At 32.0% G+C, this 17,750-nt stretch overlaps 1 protein-coding gene across 1 annotated transcript; it reads right to left on the bottom strand.

The window, feature by feature from the left end:
* Positions 1 to 6,931: 6,931 nt before the first annotated feature.
* Positions 6,932 to 16,555, bottom strand: LOC148279210 (uncharacterized). The gene is made up of 6 exons (XM_088230309.1): positions 16,378 to 16,555; positions 13,952 to 14,102; positions 12,250 to 12,348; positions 9,953 to 10,059; positions 7,880 to 8,134; positions 6,932 to 7,187 (listed from the first exon to the last, which is right to left on the bottom strand). The coding sequence occupies exons 1-6, from the start codon at positions 16,430 to 16,432 to the stop codon at positions 7,000 to 7,002; spliced, it is 855 nt and encodes a 284-aa protein (XP_088086435.1). The 5' UTR covers positions 16,433 to 16,555; the 3' UTR covers positions 6,932 to 6,999.
* Positions 16,556 to 17,750: the final 1,195 nt, after the last annotated feature.

Below are 17,750 nucleotides of genomic sequence, written 5' to 3'. Positions count from 1 at the left end.
GTAAGACTGATCACCTTATCATCAAGTAATATATGATTGATATATGCTGCATTTAGTGTACCAATGCAATGCCCTATGCGCCATATGGTGTAGACAGGAGTTTGATGATGATTGTAAATTTTGCAGTGTGGAATGGAATTGCTTTTATTTTTAAGTTTCATGTGATTTTATTATTTCAATGTGTATTTGAGATTATGATTTTATTATTAAATTCATCATGTTTTCCTCGGCACTGGACACTTATGAATATTATATTTAATATTAGAATTGAATGCAGATATTGTCGAAAGAAAAATAAATAAAAATAACGAAGCAATTTAAATGATAATTTATGTCCTAAATTCTGCCACGGAATTGTGTTGCGTAGCAACTTTGGGTTGTTACAAATATGCCACCAATTACAATTTTGCCCAGTTCAGTTGAATTTACTGTCTAAAAAAGAATTAAATAAGAATTACGTACTTCATAAACAGGATTATAAACCAGATAATAAAAGCGATACCCACCCAAATCCATATTTACAAAAAGCGCTAACGCGACAAATCTAATACAAAAAAACATTTTGACGACAGGCGTAAATAAAAACAACCTTCTGAAAAGTCATATCAGTTCTTAAATAAGCCTTAATTAATAACGCTATTAAATTAATAGATTCATAAATTCATTAAAAAAACACATGCATGTACTAGTAAATAATTTATTTTTATCAAATAGTTAACCGGTTAAGTGCCATGAGAGAGTTAAGGCTGAAGTCTAGTAAATGCACGCAAAATGAGGAAATCATACGATTTTGCCATTTTAAAAAGAATGTTTTTTAATCCCGAAAAAAACATAAATAAGTTAAAAACAATAATTTTTAAAGGTATTTAAAAAAATATATATACTTTAAAGTTTTATGCATCTAAAATATAATTACTTTTAGACCAGCAGATTAACGCCATTTCAAATTTAGACTAAACTTAGGGATCTGAGATCTCAATAAAGACTAAGTATTGAACTAAAATTTGTTGTAATTATTTAAAGATAATAAATTGAACATGAAAGTGGCCGAAACAAAATTTTAATTTTTTATTTTGAAAAGAAATACAAGCGTTTTAAATCACATACGTTTTTGTGACATTTTCCTTTATTTCTATGAAAAATTATGCCTTCGGTAATACTTTAAAAAAATATATTTATTGAAATATTTTAGCTGAAACCTTTTTTTATAGAATTGTATTTTCTTTTTTTTAACTTTACAACGTTAAAGAACAGAGAAAACTCGATTTTTAATCATTTCGAAATTGTATAATGTGCTGTTCATAAACCTTTATGATTTAATTAAAATAATAAAAAATATTTTATTTTTTCCTATTTTTATTTGTAATTTTCACCGGTGCGCGGTGACCGGGTTTTGTCGTGACCGTTATCGTCAGACAGGTGAGAGACCAAACATTTTCTTATATTGTATACAAATAAAAGCAGGGGCTGTCAATCATAATATAACGATAGATAACGAGTTTAAATTAACCGAATTCACGAATAATATAATAATTTTATAAGTAAAGTAAGATAAACAATACCGCTCCATCAATAAATATCAGTAGAAAATCTCAATTTATTTTATGCCCAGTTTATTTAAAAATTATATTTATTTATTCATTCAAAATTACAAAATTAAATATTTATGAACTTATTAAGGCTTTTTAGGCTATGTCCGTGTCAAGCCACAATAAATAACAATAAAAATACATAGTAAAATTAAATAGATCAAATTATTATGACATAGAATAACAATCTAGAAAAAAGGTAAATGTAATAAATAATCAAATTCCAAAGAATACAATGCAAAAAAGAAAATCAGAAATAATTTTTAAAATAAAAAAATTATACAAATTGAGAATCACAGATAATCAAATATACAAAATAGTGGTATCAATAAAATCAACAAAATAGTGGTATCAATAAAATCAACAAAATAATAGTAAAATATAGTAGTATTAAAAAAAACAAAATAAGAGTATCATTTAAATCAACAGAAAAAGAATATATACTCGTAAATAAAAGCATACTTGAAATGATAATTGAGATACATATGTATTCTAGAAACTCACTCAATACTATAGTAAGAAATATAAGAAATAGGAGCAATAAATTATATGCCAAATAATAGTACGTACCAAAATTAATTAAACAAAAATACATAATGAAAAAAAAACATAAAAATTATCAATATATATAAAAACCAAATAAGAGTAAAAAGTATGGAAGGAAAGCAGATTTGTAAATTTTTGCTAATCTCGAACTTTAAAAAAATTGACAACCTCGTCCCTATCAATGTGCAGCAACCAATTGCAAACATTTTTCTTAAATACATTGGCACTTGTGGAGTTTTTTATGGCTGCCGGAAGTTGATAAAAAAAATTCGGAACCAGGAAGGTAAAGTTTCTTTGAGCTAGCTTCAAGTGAGTGGTTGGGCCAAGGTAATTAATCCTTCCCGCTGATCGCGTCTGTATATTTTGCTGAGTCCTGACTTTATCTACAGATTTCCAGAACTTCACAAGTGCCTCCTTGACAAATAGCTGCCAAATAATTTCTACATTGTTGTTCATTATGCGTTTCCCAAAAGAACGAATACCTCACCTTTTGTTTTTTCGTAAAAATGATTGAACTAATGTGCAATAATTAAATGCCAGGCTTCTAAAAATTAATCTAAATCAAGCACTGAATAAAAATACAGTTAATTTGTTTTTAGTGACAATTATAATTAATGTTCATTGCACGACATGCGCACATAACATTTAATATTATTGATTGTTTTATTATTACCTACTTTATTCTAATGTCACAATCGTTATACCTACTTTTATTTCCTTTTTTGCACCCAAATGGGCCAGAAGGCCCAATAACAGTGTTGAATCACAGCACAGAACAGCCAGGCTTTAGAAAAATGACTTTTTTTTTCTGTGTTCTCGTGGGAATCGAACCCGGAACCTTTCGAGCTTGAGTCACGCATCTTAACTACTACACCACAGAGGTCGCCTAATTAGGTAGGTACATTTCTTTAATGAGGAACTTCAGCCCTACGGGAAATTGGATACAAAAAATGTTTCCCTGCGCGCGGTGAAAATTAATGAACAGACAGAGTTTCTTGAAAATTTACGAAAAAAAGAATTTATTTATTAAAGAAAATATTTTAACAAAAACGCACTACTTTGAACGACGTCACTGGTTCATATGAACCAATTAATGATATGAGAGCTGTGAAGGATATTGTCGGCCTCGTAGTGGAGTAGTCAGCGCGTTTGCCTACCATTCAAGAGGTCTCGGGTTCGATTACCGACATGGTTTACATGAAATATTTATTTAAAAAGGTATGTTTACACTAGAATATTTCAGAGTTCCTGGACTGGTACCCGGAGCGTAAGACTGATCATCTGGCGGCCTCCGTGGTGTAGTGGTCAAGACGCTTGACTCACGCACGGAAGGTTCCGGGTTCGATTCCCGGTGAGAACACAAAAATTAAAAATGTGATTTTTCTCAAGCCTGGTTGTTCTGTAATGTAATTCATCACTGTAATTGGGCCTCCTGGCCTGTTGTGGTGCAAAAAAATGAAATGAAATGAAATGAAAAAAAAAAACTTACCTTCATGTAACAAAAATGATAAAGATACGCCGCGATTGGTGTACCAATGCAGTGCCCTTTGCACTATTAGGTGCGGAAAGGGAATGATGATTATGAAGGATATCCGATTTGCTTACCGCAAACGAACCAATCGGAAAAACTGACAGAGAAGAACAAATTTTACAAAAATCATAGCGCTAATAATGCGATAGTACAAATTAAATAAATAATAAAATGGCTTAGTTTTTTTTAGTCAATTAACAAAAAACTGACACTGAACTTCCTTTTTCAACTGTGCTTTGTTATTTTATGTTAATGTGGTAGAGCGAGATTTGAACCTCAGACCTTTGATCTTTGAGCCCACAATATTACCACGAGACCGCGACGCAGTTCAAATAATAATAAAAAGATTATTCCGGAAATCGGGTTGAGGTCCTTTGGCTAGAATTGCGGACTCCAGTATCAAAAGTTCGAGGTCGAACCTCACTCTACCGCAACTTGATTCCTATTTTCTAATAATGTGTTCAACTTGTTAAAAATGAACTGTTTCCGCTTGTCATAAGAACTTAAGTTCATCATCATCATTCCATTTCCGCATCTAATGGTGCATGGGGCACTGCATTGGTACACCAATCGCAGCGTATCTTATCAATTATTTTGTTACATGAAGGTAAGATCATCAGTCGGAAGGAAGATGATTTACTTTGTGAAACAATAAATAATATAATTCCGGCCCGTACGGCAAAAAGGCAAACCAGTTTGTTTGGTTTATATTTACACCTGATGATTTTATTTATTCATTTATTTATTTATTTAAACGCCTTTTAGGCTTTTACGTGTTTTACATACATATATACAAATAAGGACAGACATGTATTTTACAAAGAAGTAGCAAAAAATATATAAATGATTTTTAGAAGAAAAAGAAAAATATCAAAAATATTATCTTTACATATTAGTATAAAAGTGGAAAGAACAGAAGTGCATTTTTAAATATGAAGACAGAAATGCATTTTACACAAAGAAAAAAGCCAAAATAAAAATGAATTAAGAAGCAACAGAGATGAAGAACATTTAATATAAGGTAATATAGAAGTCTAGGCATCTACAGGGCTTATGACCTGTCAATGGTCCATGAAGAAGTATAGAAATTGAAAAAATAATATTTTCAGGCGTTGCCTAGTATGTAGGTGAAATAATTCAATTAGATGAATCTCACCGGCATAAATAAAGGTTTCAGCTCTTTAACTTCACAAACATCAACAGATGAAGGAATATAGATGTTCAAATATAGGCAGAATGGTGAATGTTACACAGTGCGTAAAGTGGCCACTTAAACCAGCCATTGACAGGTCATAAGCCTTGTGGATGCCTATACTTCTACATTACCTTCTCTTAAATGTTCTTCATCTCTGTTGTAAAATGTTAATATAAACAGCTCCCCAGGGAGTTGAATCCAGTCCTTGTCTACAAAAATTTGGACAAACTCAAAATATTGTTGAATTAAGAAGAGAAAGAAAAATAAAAATAAAAATTTAAATTAAATAAATAAATAAATAGAAATCATTACATATTAGTAGAAAATATATGAGGATATATAATAATACATACATATATTGCAGTGGAGAACAGGAGTACATTTTTGCATATAGGTTGTATTAAAATAATCTTAAAATTAGAAGAAGTTAGAAAAATACTTATTTAGAATACATATATAAGTAAATAAACGGTAAACAATTGAAATCAACATAGTATTATTTAAGTATTACAATTTGAAGATAGTAAATTGATAGACAGCCTTTTAAAATTCAAAAGTGTTATATTAAATATATCTACGTCATTTGCATATTCATTTGCAAATGTATGAATTCTCCTTATTGGCGAGTGTGCGCTGTAGTTTGTTGTAGATACATTTACATAGAATAGTTTATATAATCGGGTAACCCGGCCCGGAACTCGCAAGTTAATCAGTTGTAACAGTTCGGAACAATCAAATATTGAATTTAATATTTTGAATAAAAATAACAAATCATTCAGTTTTCTTCTATTTTCTTATGTGTGTACATTTAAATATTTATTTAAGTATGAGTAATTAATATCTTCAACTGATATACCTAATTTAAAATTAACGAAATGTAAAAATGTATGTTGAACTCTTTCAATATTATTTATATGTACTTTATAATATGGTGACCATATAACAGAGTTGTATTCAAGTTGGCTACGTACTAAAGCAATATATAAAATTTTCATTACATAAACTGAGTCAAAATCTCTGATCGTTCGCAACAGAAATCCCAGAGTTTTCATGCTTTTATTTGTTATGCTCTGTATATGTTTAATGAAATTGAATTTTTCATCGAATATGGAGCGAACGACTGAAATGACCGATCTTGATCGGTCTTTTCAGTCGTTCGCTCCAAATTTATAGAATTTATGGTGTAGTTGAAAGCTATTGGATTCTTATTTCGGCAAAAAGTCAAAACTTTACATTTGTCAACATTGAGGAACAAATTGTTCCTTTCACACCATACTAATTGTATGGTGTGAAAGGAACAATTTAAGTTGGATTGCAGAGTTTCGCAATGACCTATGTTTGATACCTCCCTATGTATTTTTATATCATCAGCAAACAGCAAAACTTCGTTATCTCGGAAACGTTATGTCGTTTACAAAAATCAAAAGCAATGATGGGTAATTCAGAATACCTGAAGCTTTTGTTCTTAAAATATTGCTTGATTGAAATGACAGCTGTCGAACTAATGTCAATAGTGATGGAAAATTACTGATCACTGATCATGTACCGACCAAATCGATTTTATCAGTTTTTTATGCAAACATGAAACTCTGTTTCCAAAAATTTATATAAAAATGCAAAAACAAGTATTATAGTGTGTTTAAGACAATTATTCACCAAAAAATAAGACCTTTATACTTTTTTCAAAAACAACATCAAATTAATATTTTTTTTATTCTATCAATTTACATTGATCGATTTGTCCATCTCTAACGTTTTTGCGAAATGATGTAACCTTGTAAGAACGTCGTTAATAATTAGGTTTACTTTAGTTTTTTTGTTGGTTACTACTAAGTTATGTCGTCACTTTAGCTGACAACTGTCATTCTAATTCAGCTTTATTTTAAGGACTATATTTGTGTTATGATATATTTAACTCTTATGTGGTAAAAATTACAGTGTTTCATTTTAAATGAAGTCGTTATGTTTTTCCATAAAGTAAATGCTGAAACAATAAATAATATTATTGCGTTATATTTGATAGTTAAGACATATTTACTTTTCGAAAGAAAAAAAACTACATATTATTAATTTATTTATTTTTATTAAGAAAAAGAATACGTCTAGAAGAAAGCAAGATTGTTTATGGTAAAAAAGTTTTAACAAGTCTGTTTCTTTGTGCAAATGAGCAGCGGTGGAATATCACAAGAGCACGTGACACAGTTGTCTCCTGTCAGCTTGTCTCCAATATTAAGGAGTTGGCTGCCATACTGGCACTTCAGCTCTTGAGGAGGTTGTGGAGAGCGTGCAGCAATTTTTTTCTTCACAATTTTATCAGTGGATGCCGCTAAGGGAAAAAAAACAGTGTTTTATAACGAAGAATAGGAAGAAGTATGGAAATTCATGTGTCCAGTTTCAGGATTATATTATTAAATGGTTAAAAGAATCTCTCCGACTTATTCACATCGGCCATTCGTCGGCGTTCAAATTTTATTAAAAAATGTAATATTTACAGTCAATGTATTATTTTATTTTTAAAATAGACAAATTTCACAAAAAAAGAATTTGAAAATTATATTAACGGAAAAATTTAATCTTTAATTTTTTTAAAAATGCCCTAAAATTTGTGTGATTTCAGTGTTTCTTATTTCTTATTGAAAATTTTAAATTTCAGCTTTTTACTTTAATAACACTGTTCAATTCAGCATTTTTAATTAAGTGGCAAAAATTTTATTTTAATAATTTGTCTTTACATACGTACTAATGTACCTTAGTTTAGTATTAATTTCAAGTGGGGTAACCTGTCCGACTAAAAGTAATTATATATTTGTTATATAAATCTTTAAGGATAATTAATTATCAAAAATACTTTTAAACAACTTCGAAATCAATTATCAATTAAACTGTAGCAGAAAGTACCATGTACAATTTATAATTTTTGTCAAACTGTTGATTTTAATCTCATTCAAGTATGGTTGTGATTTTTTGAGCACTGTTTGAAATTTATTTCTTTTTAACTATGGGTGTTCTTAAACTTACGGCATTTCCATTCGCTGGGGCAGCATTTGTTTCCACCATCGAAGTAAACTGGTGCACATTTGTCAAACACCTTTCCTCCATCAGTCAGTCCGATTCCACATTCAACATCCCTACACCAGGGGGCCTTGATAGTCCCGTCGTATTTCTGGCTGCAGATACACTTCTGGCACTGCCCTTCAGGGTAGAACATCTGACCTTCTTTATATACCGTGGAGTTCCACGAACAGGTCGGCAAAGCGTCAATCGCCGTTTGATCTAAGAAACAAAAACATAATTTTAATTTTATTTAGTTGTGTTTTATTTAACAAATTACAACAGGGATGGAGAATTTTTTAGAGAAGGGATATAGAGGTCTAGGCATTTACAGTACTTATGATCTATCATTGGCAGGTTTAAATGTGCAATTTACACACTGCGTAACATTCACCATTTTCCCATGTTTAAACATCAACATTTCCTCAACTCTTCTATCTGTTGATTTTAGTTAAGTTAAAGAGCTGAAACCTTTGTTGTTGTGAAGAGATTCTAAAGTATTTAAAAAAAAACTAAGATAACTAAGAAACCAAAATGATAAGTAACGATAAAAAATGGGACAAATGGGAGATTTGTCGATTTTGCATTATTATACACTTCTAGTTCACGAAACTACGACGAAAACAAAATATGCTATCTTCTTACAGAAATCGTAATCTTCATAAATTCCGATAAAAGTAGCTCAAGTTAACAATATTTTGAGTTTGTCCAAATTTTTGTAGACAAGAACTGGATTCAACTCCCCGGGGAGCTGTTTATATTAACATATTACAACAGAGATGAAGAACATTTAAGAGAAGGTAATATAGAAGTCTAGGCATCTACAGCTTATGACCTGTCAATGGTTGGTTTAAGTGGCATACAGGCTTATGACCTGTCAATGGCTGGTTTAAGTGGCCACTTTACACACTGTGTAACATTCACCATTCTGCCTATATTTGATTTGATTGATTGATTGATTTGATTTGATTAAATGTTCTTCATCTCTGTTGTAATATGTTAATATAAACAGCTCCCCAGGGAGTTGAATCCAGTCCTTGTCTACAAAAATTTGGACAAACTCAAAATATTGTTGATAAATTACCTGGTCCATGAAGAAGTATAGAAATTGAAAAAATAATATTTCCAGGCGTTGCCTAGTATGTAGGTGAAATAATTCAATTGGATGAATCTCACCCGCATAAATAAAGGTTTCAGCTCTTTAACTTCACAAACATCAACAGATGAAAGAATTGAAGGAATATAGATGTTCAAATATAGGCAGAATAGTGAATGTTACACAGTGTGTAAAGTGGCCACTTAAACCAGCCATTGACAGGTCATAAGCCCTGTAGATGCCTAGACTTCTATATTACCTTGTCTTAAATGTTCTTCATCTCTGTTGTAATATGTTAATAGTGATAAATCTATGGAAGAAAAACGTTCAATTTGTTGAGCATACTAATGTTAAAATGTGCGATAGATCATTTTTCGCTTGGTGAGTTACAGATAGATAGATAACTACCGATAAAATAAAACCTTTATGGGTAGTTATTTGTATCACCAGCTAACAATTTGTTAACATATTTGCTTACTTGTAAAAGCACTCATAGTTACGTGGTGGTGATTTGATTACCGGGCAGTCATACCGCGCTATGCAACCATTTTTGAAAATAGGTTTACATCCGATTTCTGTATAGTGATTGTACGGAGCTCCAACTTTCAGGTAATTTATCAACAACTTCACAAACATCAACAGATGAAAGAATTGTAGGAATATAGATGTTCAAATATAGGCAGAATAGTGAATGTTACACAGTGTGTAAAGTGGCCACTTAAACCAGCCATTGACAGGTCATAAGCCCTGTAGATGCCTAGACTTCTATATTACCTTGTCTTAAATGTTCTTCATCTCTGTTGTAATATGTTAGTAGCTTAAGTTGTTTTGATCATAAGACGAAAACGCAGTGTCAATTTTGTGGAAACCTTCTTAGGTGGATTTAAACTGAAAATGTTGTTTTGTGATAAACCCCCGTTAGTTATTTTCAAATGAAAACTCACCGCAAACTTCTTTGTCAGAGCAACATTTGTCGAAAGAATATTGTTTAAGACAGGAACTTGGGTTGAAGAACTCGGGACAATCGATTGCTGCGCATATGAAATTTGCCCTGAAATCAAAATAAACGACATTTATTTGTAGATAATGATTTTGATTTAATCGAATCATTTATTTAGTTTTACACCATTACGTAATCAAGTTATCGAAAGGGTAGAGAGTTTCAAATACCTGGGGTGCTATCCTGAACCACTCTCGTGGCACGAGAAAACAGTTTTTCTCCTGCCGCGAGAGTGGTTTAGAATAGCACCCCAGCGGCAGCGGTCTGATTCTGAGGTAGCGGTCTGATTGCGATGGCGCTAATTAACACGGCCGCACTTTACTTCGAGCGTAAACTCAAATCCGTATTCTGTTAACACGAGCTCGTGTTAAACTATCGCGAACTTAGAATCAGACTGCAGGGGTGGTATTTTGGAACTTATCTACCTCCTAGAGAGTGATTAATTTGAAGATTTTTTTCTTTCTTTGCTTCATATAATGGCCACACTGATGATTAAACGTCAAATGATGTATAAAACTGCTTTAAAAACAGAAAAAAAACAATACGGTTTGTACAATTTAACCTAATTATGTGTTTTGGCTAATGCTTAATGATTAAAATGAAAATTTTCATATTTGTTTGCACGTGTTCGTATTTAAAGAAATAAACGTTAAACAACGTTTAATCATCACTGTGGCCATTATATGAAGCAAATAAAACAATAAAAATCTTTGAATTAATTATTTTCATGGGGGTAGAAAAGATCCAGAATACCACCCCTGGGGTACTATTCTGAACCACTCTCGCGGCCGTAGAAAATAAATCGTATATTTTGTATGTAAATACACGAGATAAATGGTTTTTCTACGGCCGCGAGAGCGTTTGGAATACCAGCCCTGGGAGTATATGTTACGGAAAATCGCAGCTTTCAAAAATAACTTGGAGTGCGGTTAGGAATAGCAGGCGCCACATTCAACAGTACGAAAGCTGTATGGAGATCGGATATTTACTCAATGAAAAACAAATGCATGCCTATTAGGTGGGCTGATAATATTTTTTTCCAAATTTTGAAATGAAAGGGGTCTAAAAGGTTGCCTTTTGGATTACTTAGAATGCGAGAAATATCAAAAAAAATATTCAATACTACAATTGGCCCTCAACCAGAGCTTGAAGTTTTCAAAAAAGTCGTTTTTTTTAGTAAACCGGCTGTCATTTCGTATTTAAGTAAGAAAATCAGTCTTATTAAATGTTATAATATGCATTAAATCTTATTAAATAAGCATCTTAGGGTGTGAGTTGCACTTTGTTTTGTAATATATAGGTAGCATTGTTTTAATAGGCCATTGTTTTCGTCAATATTAGCCAGGCGCTCGACGGAATTAGTTCCGCGGAGTGTAAACTTTTTCCATTTCGGTAGTTTTAAAACGCGTTCGAATTTATAATGTGATTAAGTTATTTTTTTACTAACACAAAATAATTTTATCAATATAGATAATTTACAAAATGTTTAGAGAGTGATAAACTTCAAACCTCGGTTGAGGGCCAAAAGTAGTATGGAATATTTTTTTAAATAATTTTTACGTTCAATGTGATCCAAAATGCAACTTTTTAGACCCCTTTTACTTTGATGTCTAAAAAAATAAAAAAACCTCATACATCATCGGCTCACTCTAATGCCTATATAACACCTATTCTCCTCTACGGATGCGAATCGTGGCACATCACTAGGGCCCAAAACAGCAAAATTCTGAGTTTCGAGAACAGATGTCTCAGAAGGTTTGACTTCATAAGGAATAAAGTAATAAGAGAACAGACGCAGTAAACTCTGGTGACAACTGTCATCAAGCGGAGGCGATAGGGATGGCTTGGCCATGTACATACTGCTGACGCCTCCTAAGAGCCTTAACCGCGTTTGCCTACTTTACAAGGCATCAGCATCTTGACGTCCTGGACGTCCACTTTTGACTGTTTGTCGGCAGTTCATAACAGGAATACGGGACGGGAACCTGACTTGGGTGGATACACAAGAGCTGGCAGTCGACTGAGATGCCTGGAGGATCTTCGTGAACACCATATGCTCCAACTTGGGAGTGGGCATGGAATTATGAAATATGAATTCGTCTATATATGTATATGGGAACTAGCCCTAAACAACTGAGTTCAACAACGCCAGGCTCACACAAACAAATGTACTGCGCCACCGAAGTGAATTAACTAATAAATTAATAACATATTTAAATTGTAATAAAACAGAATAGCTACCTCGCTGTTTGGTCTCCTTTGTTGCAAACACATCCAATATAACAATTAGGTGTTGGAATAGTACTTGGAATAGCTTGATCTACTTTGTAGTATTTGTTTCTGAAAAAAAAAAAGTTTAAAATCTTCCATTTCCACCAACAGGTTTCTGATCAAGTGGGGGGAATTAAGACAAATCTATTTATAAAATGATTTTCTGAGCTGGTTTGTACAATTCAATATTATTTTTTAGAATAGTTTTAAACATGTCTACTAGGGTGGGCCGATATTTTTTTTCCGAATTTTGAAATGAAAGGGGTCTAAAAAGTTGTTTTTTGGATTATTCGGAATGCAAAAAATTTCAAAAAAATATTTGATACTACTTTTGGCCCTCAACCAGAACTTAAAGTTTTTGAAAAGTAATTTTTTGCACTAAACCGGCTCTCATTTCGTATTTAACTAAGAAAATCAGTACAATTAAATTTTATAATGTGCATTAAACCTTACTAAATAAGCATCTAAGGGCGTGAGTTGTACTCTGTTTTGTAATAAAAGGGTAGCATTGTTTTAATGAGCCAATGTTTTGTCCATATTAGTCAGGCGCTCGACGAAATCAGTTCCGCGAAGTGTAAAACTACGCAAAACGGTGCACAATCTACTATTATTCTAAATATCAATGAGAAAGACGTAGCTACGTACGATCAAAATCATAGACAGATTGAATAATTCCAATTCTCTTGGCCCAGATTTTTTACCGATGTTCTTTTTTAAAGGATGCGTCGATTTTTTAAAGGGGCCGCTTTGTTTTTTATTTAATTTTTCATTAAATATAGGAGTCTTTCCAGAAACTTGGAAGATATCTAAAATTACTTCTATATACAAAAGTGGCTTTAAGTCATCCGTAGAAAATTATAGACCTGTAGCTGTACTTTCAGCGGCAGCTAAGGTATTTGAAATTTTAATAAGTAAAATCTTCGCTTCTCGAGTCGGGCTATTTGTAATAGATGAACAGCATGGGTTCAGGAAGGGTCGCTCAGTTAAAACAAATTTTATGATATTGACAGACTATATTACGGCTGCATTAGATGCAGGATATCAGGTTGATTGTTCATATAACGACTTTGCCAAACACAGTCGATCATGATGTTATGTTAAACAAGCTTAGTTTGATCAGTTTCTCGAATGTAATGCTAAAATTAATGGCGAGCTACCTCCGAAACCGAAATCAATACGTTTCACATTTGTTTGCATAAAAAAATTGAGTTCATACTCAGGTGTCCCCCAAGGATCCAACCTGGGCCCATAGCTGTTCTTTATTTTTATCAATGATATTCAAAAGGTGGAGTCACATTTTTCATTATTCACCGATGACTTGAAGCTATTTTTTAGGGTTAAAACTTTGGATGATTTTCGTGCTCTCAAGGTGGATAAAATAAACATATCTGAATGGGGAAGACGAAATAAATTATTGTTCAATATTTCAAAATGCTCAGTTATGTCTTTCACTAGGGCCCACAAACCCCTTTTTCCGCTATAGAATGAATGACCAGAATCTTATGCGGACTTTGAAGGTTAAAGATCTAAGCATCACTTTTGTGAGTTCCCTGACATTTTATCAAGTGCTTTGTTTGATTTGGTGATTTTCTAAGAGAGAGGAAAAATTGGGGTTTTAGAAGAGGTATTAATTTCAATAAACAATATGTTTATCAAGTGAATATTTTCTAACTTGAAATAGCATTGATTGGTCGCTGGGGGTTTTTTAATGATTGGGCAGTCGTATCGCTCGATACAATTATTCTTCATAACAGGTGTGCATCCAATCTCCGTATAGTGTCTGTATGGGGGTAACACTTTCTTTATGCACGTCTGTGTCACACCTGTAGGAAAAAAAACAATATTTATAAATGGCAGCTCACACTTTTAGAAGACAGAAAAAGGTTACATGTATAGGTAGGTAAAGTGAAACATCAAGTTATGAGTGAACAAGTGACATACATATTTTATGGGTGGACATCAGAGCATAACTGCATTTTTGTTCATTTTATGATTTATATGCGAAAATATTCCTGCATCAATGGTATTAACAGTACACTTCTATGACTACTTAAAACATAAATAAAAAACATTTGTGCTTCTCAAACTTTTGTTTTAATAAAATAAGTATGCACATTTATATCATATTTTCAGTAGCACAAAAAGTACACGAGGGTCTCAGTAATACAAGTAGACTAATTTCTATCATTTATTGTGTAGTACAAATAATATAAGTTAGTTCTAGTAGTATAGGGGTTTGATTGGCATGGTTTAGCTCGAAGTGTTATGTCTTTCTGTATACCATTATTGTATTGCCCTTGTTTGTATTTGGTGCACAGTTTTATATTATTTTTGTCCAGTTTCTTGTATTTATATTTCTTCATGTAACTGTTGTAATGAGCTTAGGCCGTATATATAATAAATAAAATGAAATAAGTAGACTCATTTCTGTCCCATCTTTGATGGTTCAAGTAATAAATATGGAATATTTCTGTTATTTGTACAAATTACTTTAATGTTGTTACACAAATTAAATTATTTGTAAATAATAACTTAGTTCTGTAGCTAAATGTTTTGGTTCATAATAACGTTTTTTTTTTAATTGACCAAATATGAAGAGAGGAGGGGGTAAAGAGGAAAGGAAAGTGCGAGGAAAATGGAAAAACTTAAATATTTAGGAAGTGACATTTCATACGTGATTTGAATGTAAGGGTCTCGTCTCTGACATTAGTGGGTAAATTATTCCATAATCGAGAAGCTATTACTGAGAAAGAGGAGGCGAAAAAATCAGAGCGGTGAATGGGTTTTGAAAGGGTTCACTCGTTACTAGAACAAAGAGTTAGCCCATGCTATGATAGAGGTTGGAAGAGCTCTCTCAGATAAACAGGCGAAGTGGGATTATTTAAAATATTGTAAAGAAGTGATGGAATGGGAATGTTTTTTCTATGCCTGATACTGAGCCAGTGTAGTTACGTGCGATATTCAGTTATGTGATCAAATTTGCGCCCATCGTTTTGCTGTAAACTATAGCTAACTTCGTGTTTATTTTTAATATTTTTTTTTTATTTATCAAAAGCATACAAAAAATAACATATAAATTATCAAGTCCTACTGAACGGCATAAAATGCAGTTCGTCAGCAGGTGCTTATAGTTAAGCTCTAATATATATGAATATATATATATATAAAATCTTATCTGCTGAATTCTATAAACATATAAAAACTCTTATTACTATGGAAAAAAAGAAAATATGTGCATCGAAAATAAAAAATTGTCCAAATGAAAAAAAAAATCAATTTAAAAAACCACGTTCTAAAAGCCAGGTTCTAACAAACGTCTTTCTCTTGAGCCAGATAAGTTTTTTAAATATTTTTTATACTTAATGGGAGCATACTTTACATTTTTGGTATATCGTACTCTAGTGTTCTTTTCCCGTATTTATTATTGAATTTAGGGAGAGATAGTCCATCTACACTAGTGAACCGAGTATTATATACACGCTCCAAATTATTTCTATATTCAGATAGAGACGCATGCTGAGAAACGCATGTTTGTTCCCCGAATTACAAATTACTTCGGAGAGCGAACATTAAATAGCGCTGTTCCAAGATTGTTCAATGATCTCCCACAAACCATCATCTTTTCCCGTATTTATTATTGAATTTAGGGAGAGCTAGTCCATCTACACTAGTGAACCGAGTATTATATACATGCTCTAAATTATTTCTATATTCAGATAGAGACGCATGCTGAGAAACGCATGTTTGTTCCCCGAATTACAAATTACTTCGGAGAGCGAACATTAAATAGCGCTGTTCCAAGATTGTTCAATGATCTCCCACAAACCATCATTACATGAAAGATCTTTAAATGAAAAAAAAAAAGAACTGAAGAAATATCTTCTAGATACTTTATAGTGCCTGTTTATAAATAACCTTGTAAAATATAAATAAAATAAATTGTCATAAAAAAAAATGTGTCTAAGATACATTTCCACTTCCCCCCTATCCTATACACATTTTTTAGGGACATTTCGCCAAACTTCAAAGGAACATTTTTGATTAATTTTATACAGAGTGTAAAGTGAACAATTTTCATTATTCAAAAATATTTCTTACCGTTATTTAAATTAACAAGAAGCGCGAACGTTACAATACAAAATTGAATGTACATTATAACTCCTTAAATGTAGTTAAATTACAGGTGCTATCACCGCTTCTTAACCGATACTAATAAATGTTGATGAATTAATTAAACATAGCAGGTAAAAACCCGCATCAACATCTTTTAAAAACTAATTAATCAAATATTGTGTTGATAGTAGGTACACGTTGAATGTTAATTTTATCAAATGTTTTTTATTTTTTTTATTTTATTTCTTAATTTATTAAATGACCTGTAAGCTTTTTTTTACATGTTTACTAAACGTAAATATTTAGTCAAAAATGTTTTTTACAAAATGTAATGTGAAAAAAATCAAAAGTAATAATTATTTACGTAATATTTGGAATCATCTAAAATCACCATAAAACTACTTTATGATTATATTAAATAACAATGTTTTTAGCATAATATTAATATTCAAAAGTGGGACTCCATATCAACACAAGCAAGACCAAATTAATAATAAACCTGGTCCCTGGTGGTGCTGTAGATATTGACAATCATCTAATAGAAGTCAATAAATCTCCAGAGATAACCAGACCGCTGAGCTTCAGAGGAGATTCGCTTTTGCGTGGGCAGCGTATGGAAATCTGAAGAAGTTCTTCGACAGCAACATTCCCCAAAGTCTAAAACGTAGAATGTTTGACCAATGTGTACTTTCAGTATTGACATATGAAGCAGAAATACTTACACTCACCCAATTGACTTTAAGAAAGCTCCAGATAGCACAAAGAAAACATGAAAGAGCCATGGTGCGTATTAAACTCTCTAACCGGATCAGAAACACGGGAAAGGTCAGGAGTAACGGACGTAGTCGAAAGATTGGTTAAGCTTAAATGGTCATTTGCGGGACATGTTGTCAGATTAAAAGACCAAAGATGGACTAAAAGGGTAGTTGAGTGGACACCTCGTAAAGGCAGATCTTCCACACGATGGTCAGATGATATAAAGAGAATAGAGAAATATCACATAATACTAATACCGATAAAAACATATGATTTGGATTTAGGATAATCAATAGTATTTTCAAAATCAATATGGATATTGTGGAGAAATTTATATAAGTTTTATAAAAGATTTTTTTTTTAAATACGTCTCTAGAAAAACGTGACGCGCATTTGGCCGTGATAGTTGTGACGTCAAGATTTGTGACAATGTTATAAATAAATTTTAATGGTCAGGAACAAATAAACGCGAATCGTGACGTATAAGGGGCGTGGCGTATGGAATTACCGTTTTTGCGGGAATTATTTATAACTTGGTATTATGCCATGCTTTACTGTAAATTATTATTTACGAGTAACGAGTGAATGATATTTATTTTTTA

Source organism: Micrasema longulum, unplaced genomic scaffold (genome assembly GCF_059751315.1).
Source record: "Micrasema longulum isolate JH-2025_06_02 unplaced genomic scaffold, ASM5975131v1 h1tg000746l, whole genome shotgun sequence".
Lineage (NCBI taxonomy): Eukaryota > Metazoa > Arthropoda > Insecta > Trichoptera > Brachycentridae > Micrasema > Micrasema longulum.
Note: the sequence above shows the minus strand (reverse complement) of the source record. Positions and strands in the feature narration are given on the sequence as shown.

Bases quoted from the DNA above. Each gene is read 5' to 3' on its own strand.
- LOC148279210 (XM_088230309.1), bottom strand. From the start codon at position 16,432: ATGTACATTCAATTTTGTATTGTAACGTTCGCGCTTCTTGTTAATTTA. The intron at 10,060-12,249 runs GTAGCTATTCTG...TTTTGATTTCAG, and splicing joins AAAGGAGACCAAACAGCGAG to GGCAAATTTCATATGCGCAG. The intron at 7,188-7,879 runs GTAAGTTTAAGA...TTTTTCCCTTAG, and splicing joins CCCCAGCGAATGGAAATGCC to CGGCATCCACTGATAAAATT.